The 21,028-nt window shown below is 33.7% G+C and overlaps 1 protein-coding gene and 1 non-coding gene across 3 annotated transcripts in view; one reads left to right on the plus strand and one right to left on the minus strand.

Moving 5' to 3' along the window:
• Window positions 1-21,028, minus strand: part of USP32 (ubiquitin specific peptidase 32) — a 244,747-nt gene that overhangs the window by 74,728 nt on the left and 148,991 nt on the right. For both annotated transcript variants that reach the window (XM_074223514.1, XM_074223515.1), the window contains exons 10-12: window positions 16,145-16,228; window positions 11,171-11,232; window positions 8,345-8,447 (exon numbers count right to left, since the gene is read on the minus strand). In XM_074223514.1, the coding sequence (XP_074079615.1) occupies window positions 8,345-8,447; window positions 11,171-11,232; window positions 16,145-16,228 (249 nt within the window). The remainder of the gene's footprint in view (window positions 1-8,344; window positions 8,448-11,170; window positions 11,233-16,144; window positions 16,229-21,028) is intronic.
• LOC141515631 (U6 spliceosomal RNA) lies at window positions 350-452 on the plus strand. The gene has a single exon (XR_012476394.1). It is a non-coding gene; the product is annotated as a U6 spliceosomal RNA (small nuclear RNA).

Genomic DNA, 21,028 nt, shown 5'->3' on the forward strand with positions numbered 1-21,028 from the left:
CCACAAGGTTTGTAGACAACTTGTCTAAGGTCTTACAAGAACTATAAGCAGGACTGAACCCAGGTCCTTTGACTCCACTGTATCACAATGCCCCCAACCACATCTCTACAAATATACAAAATATTTAACCCCAGTTTCTCTTGAGATTCAGTGCTCTTTCACCAACTGTCTATTATAGATATTTTGGACAGTCATTCTTTTATTTATCCAAATTAACAGGGGTCCAGTGGATAGAGAATTGGCCTTAGAGACAGGAGGATCTGAATTCAAATACAGCCTCAGACACTTAATAATTAGCTAGCTGCAAGTCACTTAACCCTCATGGCCTTGCAAAAACAAAAAAACATGCTTGCTTTGGCAGCACATATACTAAAATTGGAACGATACAGAGAAGATGAGCATGGCCCCTGAGCAAGGATGACACGCAAATTCGTGAAGCGTTCCATATTTTTGCTCAGATCAAAATTGCCAATCCAGTGGAAGGATCTACTGATAGGCAGGTTACCATCACTGGATCTGCTGCCAGCATTAGCCTGGCCCAGTATCTAATCAATGTCAGGCTTTCCTCGGAGACGGGTGGCATGGGGAGCAGCTAGAACAATGCAGACTCACCCATAACCCCCCCTTCTGCTGTTCACCACCCATGATCCATCTGTGTAGTTTCTGAACAGTCAGCGATTCCAGGTTTTAAATAGTTTGTAAATTTTCAGTTTCTACACAACTTTATCATCCACTCGTGATTTTTTTAATTACAGCATTTTAATTCCTTTCTCTGTTCAGCCGTTAATGCTGAGAACCATATTTAGTTTTATAAGCTTTTCCCTGTTTTTTTTTATTTTTTTTTGTTTCTTTTTTGTTTTTGTTTTTTTGGGGGGCTCATGAATTTTTTTTTCTGTTTTTGTCATTGAAATGTAAGAGTGGAATATTAATACATTTCAGTTTAGTTCTGTAATGTCAGGAATTTTTCAAAAAAAATTAAAAGATGGACTGGAGCTTTAAAAAAAAAGAGGCAAATTAATAATCTGTCATCCTTGACTATTCCAACTCCCTCATTCCACTATTCAATTATTTAAGTTTTACCAATCACCTTTACAACATCTGTTGTATCTTTTCCTATTAATACTATTAATACTAAATTATACTAATTCAGACTTTTATCACATTTTACCCCCAGATTTTTGAGACAGTTACTTGACTGGTTTCCTAAATCCTGTTTTCCTTCTCTCCAATCTTCCCACACATAGTTCATAAACTGATATTTTTTTTAGTTTTTTTTTTTGCAAGGCAAATGGGGTTAAGTGGCTTGCCCAAGTGCCACACAGCTAGGTTATTATTAAGTGTCTTAGACAAGAGTTGAACCCAGGTACTCCTGGACTCCAGGGCCGGTGCTTTATCCACTACGCCAACTAGCTGCCCCATAAACTGATATTATTAAAACATATATATGACCATTTCATTCCCCTTGTTAAAAAGTACCAGTGACTCTCTACTACATCTGAGATAAAAATTCCTTCAACATTTAAAACATCAGACCCTGCCTTTATATATTCCTTTTAACATGTTCTTTATTCCATGGATGCATAAATACATACATACATATGGAAGAGATTATTTCTTTATCTGTATACATGCTTCAAATATCAGTCATATGAGGTGAGGGATTCTTTTGTTCTTTTCTATCTTTGTAACCCTAGCATAGTAGGAAGGGCTCAAGACTATTGCCAATTTCATGATTTTCTTTTTGCATAGCATAGTATCTGGCACATAATAAGAGAAAAATCAGTGTTTGTTATATGCATCAGCTATCAATTCTGCATCTGTAAGGTCTTATTTACAAAAGAACTGAATAATGTATTAAAATGTAGCTAACTCAATTGTTCAGAATGGTGTCAATTTTATATCCCTGAGGCATATTAAAAAAGGTGGTTAGGTAAACATGGGAAGTAGTACAGTGTACCAGAAAAAGTACTCAAATGAGACCTGGGTTCAAAAACTACTCAGTCAAAAACTTTGGGTATATCCTTTAACTTATTCCTGGCTGCAGTCTACTCATCAGGCAATGGAAAGGGTTGCAGTAGATATATTCAAAAGTCCTTTCTAGTGCCCAAGTTTTATGATTTAAAATCTATATATTCTAGCATCAAAAAAATATACAGGGTGCTGTTGGGTTTTTTTGAAAGTTCTCAAGCAGAAGAAAAAATACACAAGCATATCACAAAGGATTGAGCAAAACAGATTTCCCCATTTATTCTGGTTTATATTTCTAGAGAGTTCAATAAGAAGGGAAGGGGCTAACTTGTTATAAAGGGAAAATATCAATTAGAACCCAGTCAACAGAGAAACAATCAAGTACTCAAAAAGCCCAAGTGGATCATAACAAGCTGGGATAAATCACTTTTGAGCTATAACTGTTTATTTTCCAATGTAAACAGTAATTCCCTTGCCCTTTGTTTCTTCCACTTAGAAATTCATAAAATCCTTTTACCTCTATATGAATCCTGTTAACTCCCTGAGAAAATTAGTACTCTAGTATATGTGGCTGCTTAGTAAAGAAACAACACATTAAAGTTAAATAACTTATAAGGTTAACAGAATATTCTTTAAGATACAAGTCCAAAGTAAAGATCACATTATCCAGTACCTCAAGCATGTGCCTTTTTCACTACTAAGGGAAAGTCATAATGTGAAGAGATAGTATCAGTATTGTGTGTCATATGTCCCTGTATATGAAGAAAGGGATGTCATAGTCTAAACTGTAACTTAAGAGAAGGCTATAAAGAATAGGTCACCTTCTTCAATCCTGGTTATGAGGAGAAAAAGGGTAACCATCAATTCTAAAGGCTGACTTGAAAATAAATGAATATGAATCCTAAAATCAAATTAATTTCTCAAAACCATATTAAAAAAACTAAGTAACTCAAAAAGATATCTTTAGTTCTAATCACTCCTCTAACTGACTCCCAGAGTCATCACTAGCTCTCTTCAGATAACCTCTAGCTGAATTTCCAACAGCTCTTCAAAATCAACAGTCCAAAGATTTCCATTCTTTCCTTCCCCCAATCTTCCCCTTTCTGATTTCAACATTTTTGTCCTTAGGACCATCATTCAATGACTCTTCCTACTCTTGGATGAGATCTTTGAGTCCTCCCTCATTCTTGACTTTCATATTCAATCACTTGTCTCTAAGATCTCACATTTATTCTCAGCAATGCAATGATCCAAGACAATTCTGAAGGACTAATGATAAAAAATGCTATCTCCCTCCAGAAAAAGAACTGATAGAGTCTAAACACAGATTGAAGAATATTTTTTTTAATTTTTCTATTTTTTTTTTTTTGTTTTTTATGTGTTTGGGTCTTTTTTTTTTGGAGGGAGTAGTAATGTGAGGGATTCTATATCAGCTTTCCCCACCAAATTATAATCAATATGTAAATGTTTAAATGACTGAACATATATAATAATAAATTGTTTGCCTTCTCAATGGGGGGAGGAAAGAGGGAATATGAAATTCAAAAATTTAAAAATACATGTGAAAAAATTGTTTTTACATGTAATTGTAAAAAATAAAATATTTAAAAATTATATTTGACACTTCTTTTTTATTCCCACTGCCTCCAATCAAGTTCAACCTTTAGTTACTACCTGAGTTAACTACTCCAATAGTCTACAGATTTTCCTACCTTTACTCTCTTTTCTTTTCTTTTTTAATTTTTTACAAGGCAGTGACTTGCCCAAGGGCACACAGCTAGGTAATTATTATGTTTCTGAGAGCAAATTTGAACTCAGGTCCTTTGGACTCCAGGTCTGGTGCTCTATCCACTGTGCCACCTAGCTACTCCTCTCTTTTCATTTTTTAAAAAAATTAATTCTGGGGTGGCTAAATGGTGCATTGGATAGAGCACTGGTCCTGGAGTCAGGAGTACCTGGGTTCAAATTTGGCCTCAGAAGCTTAATAACTGCCTACCTGTGTGGCCTTGGGCAAGCCACTTAACCCCATTCCTTTGCAAAAACCTAAAAAGAAATTAATACTGAACTTAAAACACTTAAAATATTTTAATAATTTCATAATACTTTATTAAAATAAAAATTCAAATCATTACTTTCAAAACTACTTTGCTTGTCTGTGCTTCCTTTTGAACTTCCTTCTGAACTCTTTAATGCATGTTAAAAATGTTTTAATGATTTTCTTTTTTTTTAAAAATCTCTACTGCTTGCTCTACTACTAGGTCTATATTGCAAAGAGATTATAAAGAAGGGCAAAAGACCCATATACACAAAAAGAATTAAAGCAGCTCTTTTTGTAGTGGCAAAGAATTGGAAATTGAGAGGATATCTATCAATTGGGAAATGGCTGAAAAATTGTGAATTAAGAATGTGATGGAGTACTATGTTCTGTAAGAAATCATGACTTCAGAAAAGCCTGGAAAGACTTGCATGTACTGATGCTGGGTGAAGTGAGTAAAATCAGGATTACATCAAACTCATTAAAAGGCAACACTGTGAAATGATCAACTATGACAGACTCAGCTCTTTCACAACAGGACTAATATGGAAATGTTTAACATGGTTGTACATGTATAATCTATATCAGACTGCTCACTGTCATGTGGAGGGTAGAGGGAAGGAAGGGATATAAAAAACTGTGGAACTTGAAACCTTACAAGAATGACTGTTGAAAATCTTTGCATGTAATGGAAAAAAATTAATATAAAAAAAAACTACTGCTAATGCCTCTCTTTACCCCCAACCTCCAATTAAAAAGTGGGACGAATCTTGTACTGAATAAGCAGAGTAAAGCAAAACAAATCTACATATTGGTCACATTCAAAAATCCTTTCTTGAGTCTATAACCTAAGTTTATGTTAAGAGGTAGGTAAAATGCTTTGACATAGCTTTTCATGAGAGATGACCTTGACTAAAATTAAGTCTTTTTAAAAATTATTTGTTTTTACAATGTAATTGTAAAAACTTTTCATGGATGTAACTCACTTCACTCTGTATCAGTTCATACTACACAGGTTGCTCTGAAATGCTCTTTCATGTTTTCTTACAGCATAATAATATTCTATTCCATTCACACTACAATTTATTCAGCCATTCCTCAACTGATGAACATCCCCTTAGCATCTAGGTTTTTCATTTTACTTTGTTTTTTTCTTTTAATTTCTCCTTCAATATTAGGATATTTGGTTTTGCTTGCAACTATTCCCTCCCCAGAATTTTTTCCTTTTAACCTTAGCCCACCCTTCCAACCCTATTTGTTTCTCTGTTGAGCCTGATTTTTTGCTGTATTTCTACACCAAATTATGCATGTTCATTTTATTCATCATGCCAAGTTCAATTCTTCTTTGTCCATATCAGAGAAGACTAAGGTTCATTTGATGCCAGTTTCCCTACACTTCTTCCTTCATGTTAATATATTACCCTTTAATTGTGAGAAACATCAGGTTCAATCCCTTTATTCTTTATTTTATTATTCTTATCTTTCTTTCTAAATTTACTCTCCCTTCTCTTTCCTGTTCTTAAAACCCTAAAAGTAAACAATCAACCCACTGGCACTGTTTTTCTTATTTAACTTCCAGGTCTGAAGGGACATTGTTACTTCTTCAATATGTTGATCAGTTATCTACATAGTTCCTTTTAATGTTCAAATAAATTTGCCTTTCTAGATTTCTCCTGATTTTGATGTTTGTATTTAAGGTTTCTGTTCACTTCTGGTCTTTTCATTAGAACTTATAATAAGTTTTATATTCCACTAAAGTTCTGTGTTTTCTCCCCATTATACTGCATTATGTTTTGCAGTTTAAGTTACTCTTAATTGTATGTTAATGCATTTTACCTTTTGAAATACTGTGTTCAAGCTTTCTTTTCATTTATAATAGAAAAAGTCAGGACTTGTGTGATTCTAACTGTAGTTCCTTTGACCTGTTCTTTTCCTAAATTTTACCATTATTTTTTTCTTTCAAATGAAAGCTATAGATTTTTGTCTGTGGTGTTCTTGGGACTTTCTCCTCGTGGAATTTCTTTAAGAAGGTGATGGGTGGATTTATTTTATCTTTACTTTTACTTCCAGTTTTAACAGATCTGGGAAGTTTTCCTTTATAATGTTTTTGAAACATAGTGTAAAAGTTTTTTTTTAAAAAATCATGGTTTTGAGTCCAATAATTTTAAAAATAACTCACAACCAATCTTGCAAGCCAGTTGTTCTTAATATCAAATCTTATATTTTCTTTTTTTCAATCTTTTGATACTTTTTAAAATATTTTTTTGATTTCTTAATGAAGTAAATTATTTCTGCTTGGCCCTTTGAGTTTTTCAGGGAGTTCATTAGAGGGTAAGGCTTACCACTTTCTTGTCCTTTCTAAGCTATTTATTTGTATTTCAATTCTTTATATTTAAAAAAACATTTCTTTTAGAAAATTTTTTATTTATTATTCATAGTTCTTGTGAAAACCATATTTTTTTTCTTTAGATCATCTACCTGCAATTGCTAGGGATTTATTCTTTTTTCTGAAACTAGATTTTAGGGACATCCAGATTTACAATGATTTTTTAAAAATACTGGTCAGTATCTTCTTTGATTTATTTAGTTTACATTAGTTTATGAATTAGAGTTTTTTTACCAGGGCCAGACTCCACTCCCTCCTATGCTTTTGGTGTGGTCTTCCTTGGTCTTAATCTGGTTCACCTAAATTCCATATACCAAGGTTAGACCCCTCTAGAGATCCTTGCAGTTCAGAATACTTCTATCTCACCTCAGAACAACATAGTAGGATCTTAGGAACTCTAATTGGATTATTTAAGACAGAGTACTGCCAACCTGTAGCAGTCATTGTAGCTCCTACTGGATTCTCAAGTTCTGAGTGTAGTTTCTGACCAATTTTGTGTTTTGGGGAGTTTCCTAAGGGAGATCTAAATTCTTGTGGCATCCAGGCCTGACTCTCACTGGGTGTGCTGAGATGGGTAACTTATTTGACTATGCTGAGATGCGTTTTGCTGGTAACCCTTTTCAATTGTCCATGGGTTTCTGAATGACTTTTTATATGGCTCTGAGTGAAAAAAAATGTCATTTACTGTAGTTTCCAATTATACTTCTTGGTGATTATTCAGTCTGGAGTAAACTTCAGGTTTTTGCTGGAGTCAGCTGGAGTGAGGTGTGTGCTTCTGTTCATTTAACCATCCTGGCCAGAAGTTTCCCACCCTACTATCAGCTAATGCATTATTCAGAGAACAACCAGAATAAACTATCAATTCATGCAACATCTCTGCTCCATCATTTAAAGTCTAATAATGTTCCCTACTAATTAACCTTTCTCCGTTCTCTCTGATTCATAATCACTTCCCTTCACATAACACATATTTTCAGACTTTCTAATGAATTTACCATACAATGCAGAATATTTAAACTAGTCCACCTCACTTCTAAATCCAGTACTTTCTAAAGAAATACCAGTTCATTAAAAGCTTGCTGATTGAAATACTATTTCGGGGCAGCTAGGTGGCGCAGTGGATAGAGCACTGGCCTTGGAGTCAGGAGTACCTGAGTTCAAATCCAGCCTCAGATACCTAGCCGTGTGGCCTTGGGCAAGCCACTTAAGCCCCTTTGCCTTGCAAAAAACTAAAAATAAATAAATAAATGAATAAATAAAATACTATTTCTAACTTGTTCTCTTTTTCTTAGCTATTTACCTAGAAATAATGCCCTTCAAATCAGTTGTCTACTGATCCGAATGACAATGTCAATAAATCCACTAACTATTCCTATGAGAGATAAAGTTCTTCATTACAAGTCAGTAAAATCAGATGAGAATCCTTTCTTAAATCTCTTAAATCACCTAACCTGTGAAAAAATTTAATATTGGATGATTTAAAATCTCTTTTAAAAGTATAAATCTTCAGGGTGGCTAGGTAGCACAGTGGATAGAGCACTGGCTCTGGAGTCAGGAGTTCCTGAGTTCAAATCCAGCCTCAGACACTTAATAATTATCTAGCTGTGGGACAAGCCACTTAACCCCATTGCCTTGCAAAAAAACCTAAGGAAAAAAAAGTATAAATCTTCCTCCTATGCTTAAACTGACATTCTCTAAAATGGAATTTCTCCACAAAAGAGGATGTACTGGAACAATGACAATAAGAATAATGAAGCTTGATAGTGTCTGAAATTAGTGTCTTTCCAAGCCTTGAATAGGCTGGAAAAACTTACTTAAAGTTCTGTCTCTAACACAAGATAGAGTCATAGATGTGTTACCATAAAACTAAAGATTTTTATTAATGGATTGTGGGAGGATAAATATATCTGAAAATGAACTTAAAGCTGTGTAAATATAGAGGGGATTATACTTACATATTTGACATAATCTTTCCATTGTTGCCACCACTGCATGGAGATGATGAACCAGTTGTGCCCCGGTTGTAGGCCATACCTGCTCTCTCTTTCTAACCAACCCCTGCATGTACAAAAATAAATCAATGCACTTATGTCAAATAGGAAACTAGATACAGAAACAATAATAAAGAACAAATGGCTACATAAAGTTCTTAAAGCTGAATAACTTCAAATAAGTCATTTGCCCCACATTTTCTTACATCTAATTAGGAGCATCCAGAACCTGTATAATGAATAAAAGAAATCATGGACTCCATTATCAATCTAGCTGAAAGGGTTTTTATAAAGCAGAAAATTCATTAAAGAATTCTTTTCTTTTTAAAAAATTTTTAAATTTTAAATGTTTCCCCTAATCTCACTTCCCCCCCACTCCCCACAGAAGGCAATCTAATAGTCTTTACATTGTGTTTCCATGCTACACATTGATCAAAATTGAATGTTTTGAGAGAGAAATCATATCCTTAAGGAAAAAATAAAATATAAGAGATAGCAAAATTACATAATAAGATAATCTTTTTTAAAAAAAAATTAAAGGTTAAGTCTTTGGTCTTTGTTTAAATTCCACAGCGCTTTCTCTGGCTACAGATGGTATTCTTCATTGGAGATACCCTAAAATTGTCCCTGATTGTTGCACTGATGAAATGAGCAAGTCCATTAAGATTGATCATCAACCCCATGTTGCTGTTATGGTGTGCAACGTTTTTCTGGAAAGAATAAATTCTTAAAAGATAGTATGTCAGGAATAAACCTGACTTCATTAGATTGTGAGTTAATCCACTTTCCTTTAGATAATGTTCAACAAATTAGTCTTCAGGTAGAAAACAAGTGGAAAAACTGGAAATTAAGGTAGAAGGTGGTAAATGATTTTTATAGTTTATTTTAAATTTAAAAAATTTAAATAAATATGATGTTGAGTTACCTAATGATGCATCCAAAATATAGTATGAGAGGCAGGAAGGTAAAGTGAAAAGTATGCCAATTTGGAGAAAGTATCTGAATTCAAATATGAATTCAGCCAATTTTTACTGATGGCACCTTGAGCAAATTCTTTACCCTTGCGATTTTAGTACTGCATCTACAAAATGAGATTTTTGAACTAAATGGTCTCCAAGTTTTCTTCTAACTCTAAATCTATGACATTACACATTTGTTGAGAGCCTCAGAGTCAGAAAAGACCTAATTCAAGTCTCACCTCTGACATAGACTAGCTGCCTAACACTGGGCAAATCCCTTAACTTCTCATAGTACCAGTGAAATAACATTAAAATTTGCTGAGTAAACATTGACCAGAATTGGGGGGAGAGAGAAAGAGATTCAATAATCAGAGTTTTCTATATCAAAGAAATAATGGGTCTTAAAAAAAGAAAGATTTATTATGAAATCATATTGGGTGACACACAAGTTGTAAGAAAAAATCAAGATACCATAAGCCAAAAACCAATACTGTTATAAAAGCTTCTATTGAGTCTTCTTTTGTCTCATTGTTTTTCTTTTTTCCAATAATGGTTAAAAGAAATTAAAGAAAATGAATACAAATCTTTCAACACATCTAACAATATTTGAAAGCTATAAAAGTAATAAAAATGTGAGAATTCAACCAAGTTAAAAACAGAGGAAAAATATTTTTTTTTAAAAAAGAGTAAATTGTATTTTAATTTTTAGGACAGAATTTTAATTATATTTATGATTGAAGAGTTTGATTTAAAGGCAAACAGATTGCTTAGATGAAGCACAAAAGGAGATGGACTGATTGCAGAGGTGACAATCTGGGCTTTAATCTGTACTTCTATGTTCAAATAATGAGTTTGTGAGAAAAAATAAATATTTATTTTAGGGATTAGAAAGCACTTTACATATATTATCTCCTTTGCTCTTCATAGCAACTCTATTGTCCCTATTTTATAGATGAGGAAACTGAGAGTGAGAAAAATTAAGCAACCTGCTAGAGTGTTGGTACCTTAGGCAAGATATGAACTCAGAACTTCCTGACTCAACTCTAGACTAACCAAATGACCTCCAGAGATTCCAAATAACCTAAATGCAATGAATATTTAGCACTGCCTAGTTATGATATCTTGGTCAAATCATTTAACCTCATTAAACTTCAGTTTCCTAACCTAAAAAAAAAGGAGATACCTTTCTCTAGCTACCTCATCAAGGGAATAAATAAGGCAAGGAATTGTTAAGTTATTTTATATGATATAAAGCACCTCATGAACAAGATGCATAATACTCAGAATTGCTGAGAGCAGAGGCTCAGATAATTATAAATTTCTTCTATATCCTATTATAAGGAACCAAATGGCAAAGAAAATACTATACCAATGATTCACTCAAAAAAGCAATTACAGGATATGCAAGAGCCACAATAGATTCAGTCAGACCTTCTCTAGCCTCAAATGTATTACATTCATAAAACAACTGTGTATTGCTGAAAAATGCCAATGGCTTTCTGAATTACTAGATATTTAATTTTTATCAGTATTAATTTTAATATTAAGGATATTTCATTTGCCAATTCTCCAAAACGGCCAATCCATACATTTGATCTGTGGTAACTCCAAGCCTGACAATTAAATAGAATACTTCATTAGCCTACCAAAAGAGAGGACAATTTAAGAAGAAACATTATATACCATAAATTATAGGAGTTAACTTTGAATGGCAAAAAAATGTTAAGTGCAACTAATTTTGATTAGATGTTTTCCTCCTCCTTTGTTCCATTCCTTGTCTCTCTGTCAATGTAGCTGGCTATATAAAGGAAATAAATACTACCACATTTACCTAATGATTTGACCTTCTTCTTCTGGAGTAGCAGGTCTTAAACCCAGGACAATATGGCACACCTAAGGAAAAGGAGAGGGAAGGAAAAATTTACCAACACATGCCAATAGTTGACATACCAAAAGCATTACAAGTACAAAACAGGAGGCTCATTTCCCAGATAGGGTGCTGGATTAATAAGACCATAGTGTCAGTTTGAACTGAAAGTTTTAGCTAGTTTATAAAAAAACACAAGACTGATTTTAAAATCACAATATGAAGAATAAAATTGATATTATAAAGAAAGAGATTTGATAAAATGGGAGGACCTCAGAGAAAAATGGAAAAGACTTGCAAAAAACATTTCAATGAATTGGCTTTTCTATCAAAGAAAGGAAAGCCTAATATTGTAGAACTTTAAGTAATTATAAAGGAGGTAGAAAGGATACTAGAAAATAAAGTAGGCAAATTGGACCAAGTACAGTGTATATAGGGAGTTTCATGTTGGAAATTTATAATTATGAAGGCAATGTGAGAGACCAATATATGAGATATCCCAGGAAGGGTAAGATAGTAAAGATGTGGGCTAAGAGCTTATCTATGACCCCTCCTCCAAAAGGTGACCAAGAGAACAATCAAAACTCTTGTCCCAGCTACACAAAATCTCTTATAAGTCATCTATATGGAATTAAGGGAATCTGCAATAAGAACTTTCTTAAGGAACAGGCAGGTTTTCAAAAACAAAATTCAACAGTGATCACATTTTGACAATCAGAATTAATTGAAAGATATAATTTCCACTGTGTCAATTTGATTTCTTTGTTGATTATGAAAAATCATTTGATTTGGCAGAAAAACCACCATCTTGAATGTTCTTTAATTACATCAAATTGTCTCCCATCCACGCATTAATATCTTTCAAGATTCCCTGGAAGATTTAATAAAAGAAATAGCCATGTAGCAATTTTGATAAATATCAGGAAAGATATGGTGATAAGCTTGTCAAAGGTTTGTTCCTTTGATGGAAGAGTTTTTCATTGTAAATCCAAGTTGATCATTATGTATGATGAGGTCTTCCATTCTTACTTCACAATTGAAAAGCTGGTTGCATGAAGTCCCAAAACATTAGAAAGAATCCTGGAAAGACTCTGAAATCCCTCGAAAAGTTTAGCCTATCTACAGGACAAAATAGAAGAAACATGTGCATTGGACAGATTTTCATATGTGATTGGATGGATATGCTATAGAACTTCTCCAATGGTATGTTTATCTAGGATAGAAAGCACAGACAGAGAATCAGATGGCTCACAGCTGCTGAAAAGGAAGAAAGCAGGCTCAATTGCTTTTAGGAAATTGCAAAGTTTTCCATCAAAACAACACCCCCATCTTTCAATACTAATATTTTCCCAGTGTTGCAATATGGCAATGATATGGAACAGCATTACATACAAAGAACTAAAGATAAGTATTATACAAAGGGCAATTGGGATGTGGATGGAGAATATGAGTTAGGTGCAACACATGACAAAATATGAACTATACAGAGAAGGAAAAAAAGGATGTCATTCAAGATTACAAGATTTAATAGGAGAAGATGGGTTAGTCAAGAGTGAGGAATGACAGGTAGGTAGCCTCTGTGAGGTCAAGAAAACAGGGAGGAAGCCCCCCTAGCAAATCACATGAATATCAAAGGTGAAATTTTGAGAGAATATGGGATAGGAGTTAAACCAAAGGGGCAATCTCCTCTGTTGGAGCTTCAAAGAGCTAATGGATCAGTTTAAGAATGTAGGATGGAAAAAACAGGTTCTTTTCAGTTTTTATTAATGACTATATTATTATCATTATTACTATACTTTTACCATTCTTCTCTTACTTATTTAAGACCTAAATTTTTGGCAATCAGGAAGGGCAGCAGTGCTAGTGGTAGTGGTGGTAGTAGAAGCAGAGAAGGTAAGAGAGAAACACTAGAATGTGCAGATACTAGCAAATGATGACTAATAATAATGCTAAATAGTCATACTTCACATTTCCATATTAACTTATATTTTGTAATTCCTACCTAGGGTCAAAGTAACAAAGCTATATAATAAGACTGTCTTCTAAAAAATTTAAGAAATCTCTGCCTCAACAGGAAATCCAATCCTTAGATATTAACTTTTTCTATGCCTCTTCTAAAAATTGTTCTTTTTTAAAAATTAAAATGTTCATTTTTAAATTCCGAGTTCCAAATTCTCCCTCCCTTAACCCTCTACCCTGCTCAGTGAAAAGATAAGCCATATGTTAATTGTACATGTGAAGTCATACAAAAGTATTGCCATATTAGTCACATTGTTTTAAAAAACCAAACAAGAAAAATAAAGTGAAAAGAAAATATGCTTCAATCTTCATTCAGACTTCATGAAATGATAGTCCCTCAATTTCCAACATACTGCCACCAAGAACAGTCCTGATAAATATCTTTGTATATGTTGTCCTTTTCCTTTGATCTCTTTATGATAAAGACTTAGTAGTGGTACTGCTCGATCAAAAGGTCAGTTTTATAGTCCTTTGGGTATAATTCTAAATCGCTCTCCAGAAGGATTAGGTCAGTTCCCAATTCCATCAATAGTACAGTGGTATTCCTACTTTTCCACATCTCCTTCGCATTTGTCTATTTGCTTTTCTGTCATGGTAAACAATTTTATAGGTGTGAGGTAGCACCTCAAAAGTTGTTTTAACTTACATTTCTTTAATTATTAGTGTTTTAGGACACATTTTGTAAGTCTGATAGCTTTGATTCCTTCATCTGAAAACTGCCTGTTCCTATCTTTTGAACATTTATTAACTCAAGAATGTCTCTTTTATCAATTTGGCTCAGTTCCATATGTGTGTGTGTGTGTGTGCGTGTGTGTGTGTGTGTGTGAAATGAAGCCTGCATCAGAGAAACCTAATATTAAGTTTTTTTCTTCCAGTTCCTTGCTTTCCTTTTGACTGCACTGGTTTTGTCTGTGCAAAACTTTTTTTAATTTTATGCAGTCAAAATCATCCATTTTACCTCCTGTGATCCTTTTTTATCTTCTATTTGGTGATAAAAATCTTCCCTTAATCATAGATCTGTCAGGTAATTTTGTCCATGATCTCTTAATTTGCTTATGGATACCAATCTTTATGTCTAAATCATATAATCATTTTAATCTCATCTTTTTTTACTTTTTCTTTTTTTTCTTTTTTTAGGTTTTTGCAAGGCAAATGGGGTTAAGTGGCTTGCCCAAGGCCACACAACTAGGTAATTATCAAGTGTCGGAGACTGGATTTGAACCCAGGTACTCCTGACTCCAGGGCCAGTGCTTTATCCACTGCACCACCTAGCTGCCCCCTAATCTTATCTTGGTATATAAAATGAGATGTTCATAAAATTTAAAGTATGTGGTAAATGTCAGGTAACTTTCTCAATTATATTTACCTCTTGAAATATGGGCTTAACCATATTAATCCTGCAAATTATTTCCACACAAAAACAACCTTACATAGTTTAAATAAAAGAAATAAACAAAAAAACAGCAAAGATAACCTTTGGAATCAAAAATAGGAAAACACTTCAAACCTCCTTTTTGCTGATAAGGGGCCCTCTATCTTTTACTAATACAGACTGTAACTGATCTATGACTTCACATATGTTCTTCTAGAGTTACTGGGGCTTAAAAAATTATTTTCCTAAGCCAACCAGGAAAAGAGAGGGAGGATGATGAGTACATTATGAATGAAGAACAATAAAATGAAAATACCAAAATACCCATAAACATTATATAACACTAAGGAAAAATTTAAATGAGATTTAAATTGCTGACAAATGTTCAATTGTATTACTGGTAGTGAATTGCATAGCATTTCTGAAAATGCTTTATTAAATCATCAATTTAAATCAATTGTGGAACAGCTGATTGATTTAAATTGATATTAGAGGACTATGAGATCGATTCTAAATAAAAGATAATCAGTCAATAATTTAAGGAATGACCAATTTTCTATTTGTGCAATATTACCGTTGAGCAGTTCAAAGTTCTTCAAAATATCACACGACAGATTTAGAGAGCTTCTTTGAAAGGTCTCAAACTAAGGTAAACTATGATTTAGATCCTTAATAAGTATACACCATAATAATATGAACTAGGGGAAAAGGAAAATTTAGTAAAATGTAAACTATACCTCTTACTGGAAAATAAAATGTGATATTTCTAGCATGTGTTAGACATATGTGTAGTGGAAACAGTCATTTTAGTGGAATCAATCATCAGTAAAGCTTGTTCATATGTGTATGTGTACAAGCATGCGCGCATGTGCGCAGACACACACAAATGCCATAGATTAATGTTTCATAATATCCTCAAGAATTTATTTCGAAGGGGTTCTAGACAGATACTCATGTTCAGAAAGCTCTTATGTTGAGGATAACTCTCCTGGATTATTTTGGATACTAAACCTTAGAGATTCATAATGTTTACCAAAAAATAGGTTAAGTAGAGACTATAAACACTCAAAGGACCCCACTTGCCTAGATATTGGTTTCTGCCTTCCCCAGTCAATCTTTCTTGGACCTGTTAATGAGCAGCCAAACTGAAAGAGCCTTCAAGCTGGGAATAATCCACTAATGGACAATACACCCCTGGCAAAATTAAGAGTTAGCTCTATTTATTTATGATCTAGTTTTAAACTAATAGTACTGGGAAAAGAGGTGATTAGCACAGAAAATTACAGAAACATCCAAATTTTAATGGTGAGAGGCTTCATAATGGGTAAAAAAGAAAATTATTTAAATAACTGCATTCCAGTTTTCTATTTTTTTAAGCCTTGGTTTTAAAGCACTTAAAAGTCATGAGACTCAATTACTCTTGGTAAAAGTCTATACTCTTTCACCTAAAAACAAAGTATGAACAAAGAATGAATTCCACTATAACAGAAAAGACTGGGAATGCACCTTAGACACCCCTAAAAAGGATTACTTATAAGCATACATACCTGAAAAAGGAGATTTAAAAATTCATTGGCAAGTACATTCTTCACACTCCAGATCTGATAGTCCTCCAGAGTAAGATGCCCCTTCTGGAAGAGGGACAACATTTAAAATAAGTTGTTTCAGAATATTCTATATTTTAAAGAAAAATGAAAATAAAAGCTAACTTATAAAACTTTCATTACTCATTACCCCTGAAAACTAAGGGATGTAAGATTACATTAAAAGTAACATACAGGGGTGGGCAATGCATATATATCATGTCAAAGAAAAGTAGATATGGTGGAAATTTAACACAGGAAATTTTATTTAAAAAAAACACTTGAGAATAGTGGTTCACCTAAAAAAAAATCTGAATTTATGGTCCTTTTCAAAAATAAAATTTTGGGGGAAAAACAAAATGGACAAAAATATCTGTCTTGGGTACAATGAGTATCTGAAAGTTTTACAGAACTGCAGAACTGCAATCCAATATATCCTTTTTTGATAATAGGCATGAGAGACCAGAATTCTTATGAACTCCTCAAATATTTTAGCTAGAAGGCAAAGCATTCTTGCTTTTAGGGAAAAAAAATGGTTGTTACAATTATACGTAAGGTAGTGATAACAAAATATATTTAAATCATAGAATCATATATTTGGATTTATGGAAAACTAGAGGTTTAAAGGGCTCTGAAGGTCATTTAGTCCAATCTCTTCATTTTATAATTGAATAAACTAAGGCCAAAGGAGATTAAATGACTTACCAAAAGCATGGTTTAATAAGTAGGAGCAATAGATTTTATTTTTCAATTTTTAAAATTCTATCTTACTTTATATGCAGTTCCAAACTCTCTACTTTCCACCTTACACTCTACTCATTAAAAAGGTAAGAAAAACAACTTGCTACAAAGAAATATAGTTAAACATAATTAATTTCCTCATCGTGGTCTTAAATATTTAAAGTGGTACAAGGAATGAGCAAAATAGTGTTTGCCTTCAAGGTGTTTACAGTTTAGGAAGGAAAAAAGATAGGATCAAAAATGGGATGGCTAGTTGGTGCAGTGGATAGAGTGCCAGCCCTGAGTCAGGAGTACCTGAGTTCAAATCCGGCCTCAGACACTTAATAATTACCTAGCTGTGTGGCCTTGGACAAGCCACTTAACCCCACTGCCATGCAAAAACTTAAAAAAAAAAGATAAGCTCAAAAATAATGACATATATGACTGAGTATAAGAGTTAATAGAATATTTAAGACAAAATTTTACTTGGGATGGGAATTGGGGCCTAGGGAAGGAAGGAATGTTTCCATAACCATTCAGAAAGATTGTTATACTTTAAAAACCAAAGGTCAAATTGATTTATGAATCTATGCAATCTCATAAATACTCCTGAGCTAATGATAGTTTAAATAATGAGTCTGATTGAACACACTATACAGTATGTAATATGCTCTAAATGTATGTGTCAACAAATGTGTTGTACTCACTATGTTTGGCTCTATGAGATGATCTTCAAGACTAAAGTACCAATGTGAGAATCAAAGTGTCAAGGAGAAGTGAATGCATGCATATTTTCAAAATTATACCTTTCATCCTTGTAAACAATTACTAATATTAGCATCAGTTTTGTTTTGATGGTCAAATTTAATAGCTGACAAAAGAAAGTACAATTTCACAGTATCTGACATTTGGAAGATAATGACAGACTCTAAAAAACTAAAAGAAAGCATAGAAAAGTAACGATTTTTAGAAAATTTGTACTTAAATTTCAACACCCAACAAAGAAAGTCTTAGCAAAATTTATTAAAAATAAAGATAAATGGTTAATTACAAGTAAAATGAACATGTATCTGAAAATTTCAAGATAAAACATCTCTAGAAATAAAGCAAGGCATGGCAGAATATGATATTAGACTTGGATTAAGACTAATTCAGATCCAAATCCTATCTAAAAACCCCTTACTGTGTGACCCTGAGCAAATCATTTAGTATCTGAGTCTCAGCTTCCTCATCTGTAAAAAGAAGGGGAGTTGGCCTCTGTGGTCACCAAGGACCCTTCCAGTTCTAAATCTATGATCATACTAATATAAAACACTTTAAAGAGAAAAAATGCAATGAACAGAGAAGAATTACATTTATTTTCATCTTTTCATGCTAACTTTGCAAACTATAAAGGCAAAAAAGTATAGTGGAGAGGCACCATAGGCATGAATACATGCACAAGAAACAGCATATTCTTATAAGAAAAGGGATTTCATCAGTAGCTTAAAGGAGATGATGTTTCCTGCAGTCATTCTGGTAGAGATATTCACTGTTCCAGTACCACCCAAATGTAGGGCAACCTGACCACTCTTTATGCATATTATATCGCCACCATTACTTTTAGTGAATCCAGCAGATATTAGCATTCTCTCTGTCTGTAATCATGTTCTATGTTGAGTATGAGAAAGAAATTACCTTTACCCCGATGGGAGGAACTCCAGGCTTACCAACTACACTTTGAGAAAGTTAACCTATCAGATCTATAAAATTTTGGAGTATTACTGTTACCAACTGCAGTTTGATAGCATCCAATCTTTTAGATATTAGAAACATGTTGCTAAATGAGGAGAGAAGCTATTTAGCATGGAGTAAATATACAAAACTGGTAATTTCATACGTCTACTGCAAAAGAAGAGGGTAAGACTAGGAATCTTAGGATTCCTAGAATTAGAAGAGGCTAGCTGATAAATTAAGAGGCTTTGAGTTGAGTCATTTACATTATCTTCTAATTTCAGGAAAATTAAAAGATCTTGCCTTTGGACATGTTGAATTGGATGTCTCAGACATCTTAAACTCAACTGATCAAAAATTAACTACATTATTATTATTATTTTTTAAGGTTTTTGCAAGGCAAATGGGGTTAAGTGGCTTGCCCAAGGCCACACAGCTAGGTAATTATTAAGTGTCTGAGACCAGATTTGAACCCAGGTACTCCTGACTCCAAGGCCGGTGCTTTATCCACTACGCTACCTAGCCGCCCCCAACCTCATTATTTTCCCACAAAAATTTCTGCTCCAAATATTCTTGTAACTATCAAGATTTGTCCTATCAAGATTTTTCAGGTCTACAATGTAAAAGTATCAGTCTTATGTAGAAAGTGTTTAATTTAGATTCCCATTTAATTTATGCCACTGGTTGGTATTTATTATTCAACTAAATTTGATTCCACAGTGATTCCACTTGCTTAACCAATTAAATGACCAAGTCTACTGTGGTAGAGGTGATACAAAAGCATGGAAGTTCCTCCAGTTATTTTTTTTAGGTATTTTTTTGCAAGGCAATGGGTTTAAGTGGCTTGCCCAAGGCCACATAGCTAGGTAATTATTAAGTGTCTGAGGCTGGATTTGAACTCATATACTCCTGACTCCAGGGCCAGTTCTCTATCCACTGTGCCACCTAGGCACCCCACCCCAAGTTATTTTTGATTGTACCTCCAGGTCCTATGACTTATTTGAGTCAATGATTGATCTGATCCTATCTTCACACTACAGGAGCTGGCTGTGATTATTCCTGAAGCTATTTTCCAACATGGGGATAATGAAAAGCCATCAGTTCTGTCCATAATTCAAATGTCCTCTACCAGCTAATCTACCACAAACATTCTCCTGGAAGGTCAAGATATAGGTCTATCAACCAACAAAACTATGTGTTCTATTTACCTTTTCTGTCTCATGAGTGGCAGGCACTATAAACCTAAGACATAAAAAAAACAAACCAGGGTGGGGGGGCATCTCAGATCATGAGGAAGATCTGAGGTTCACTTCTAATAAAGTGTTATTGGCTCACATCTCTGCCTCAGTTTCTTCTACTGAAGACTGGACCCTAGACCCAGTTTTTAACTGAGTCCAATGTGTTGCCACAGCTGTCAATTTTATCTTTATAACATTTCTCATAAACATTCCCTTCTCTCTTCTGACAATGACAGATTCATCACCTCATATTTCTAAACAATGGTCTGCTGGTAGATTTTTCCATCTAATGTGTCTCCACATTCCAATCAAATTGACTCTTCAAATTGACCTTTCTAAAGGATAAATCTGACAACATAAACCCTGCTATCTAGTACTCTTCCCCTTTACTTCTAAGATCAAATATAAAATTCTTTGTTTCACTTTTAAAGATTTTCATAAACTGGCCCTTTCCTATCTTTTTATTCCTCTTACACCTTATTCACCCTCAAAGATCCTCTATAATCTGGGGACACTGGTCTTCTTGCTTTTTCTTACAGACAAGATGTCATTATTTCCCAATTATGAGCATTTTCTCTGGCTATCTCCTGGACCTGGAACTCTTCCTACTTCATCTCTATGTTCTAGTTTCTGTCAAATCTCAGCTAAAGTCTCATCTTCTATAAGAAGCCTTTCCTTCTTAATCTTAGTGTTAATCATTTCCCATTGATCCTGTATATGTATCTTGTTTGAACATAGCTATCTGTATGCTATTTCCCCCAATAAGGAATTCCTTAAAAGAAGAGACTATTTTTTTGTTGTATTCCCATTATGTAGCTTAGCACGTAATAAATACTTATTGATGTAACTCTATTTCTAATATACTTGGAAGAGACCCAAAACTAGCCAAAAGATCCTTAGTCAAATGCATCACTATCAGCATGGTATCATTCTGCAGAAATTTCAGGTGGCACAGTATATGACAAATAGAAAAAGACAAAATACCTGCTGGAATAAATGTAAAAGATGACTGCCCATATGTCTGCCAGTGCTGATTTTCAAAGAAAATTAGAAACAGGGAATATTATCCATGAATAATCAAAGGCATACAGGTATTAGCTATCCAAAGTGGCAAAAACTAACAAGTCTCTTAAGAACAAAGGTCATGAAGACAGTCTGACAAAGAAATATCTGTTGG

This window comes from Macrotis lagotis, chromosome 2, assembly GCF_037893015.1.
Source record: "Macrotis lagotis isolate mMagLag1 chromosome 2, bilby.v1.9.chrom.fasta, whole genome shotgun sequence".
In the NCBI taxonomy this organism is placed as follows: domain Eukaryota; kingdom Metazoa; phylum Chordata; class Mammalia; order Peramelemorphia; family Peramelidae; genus Macrotis; species Macrotis lagotis.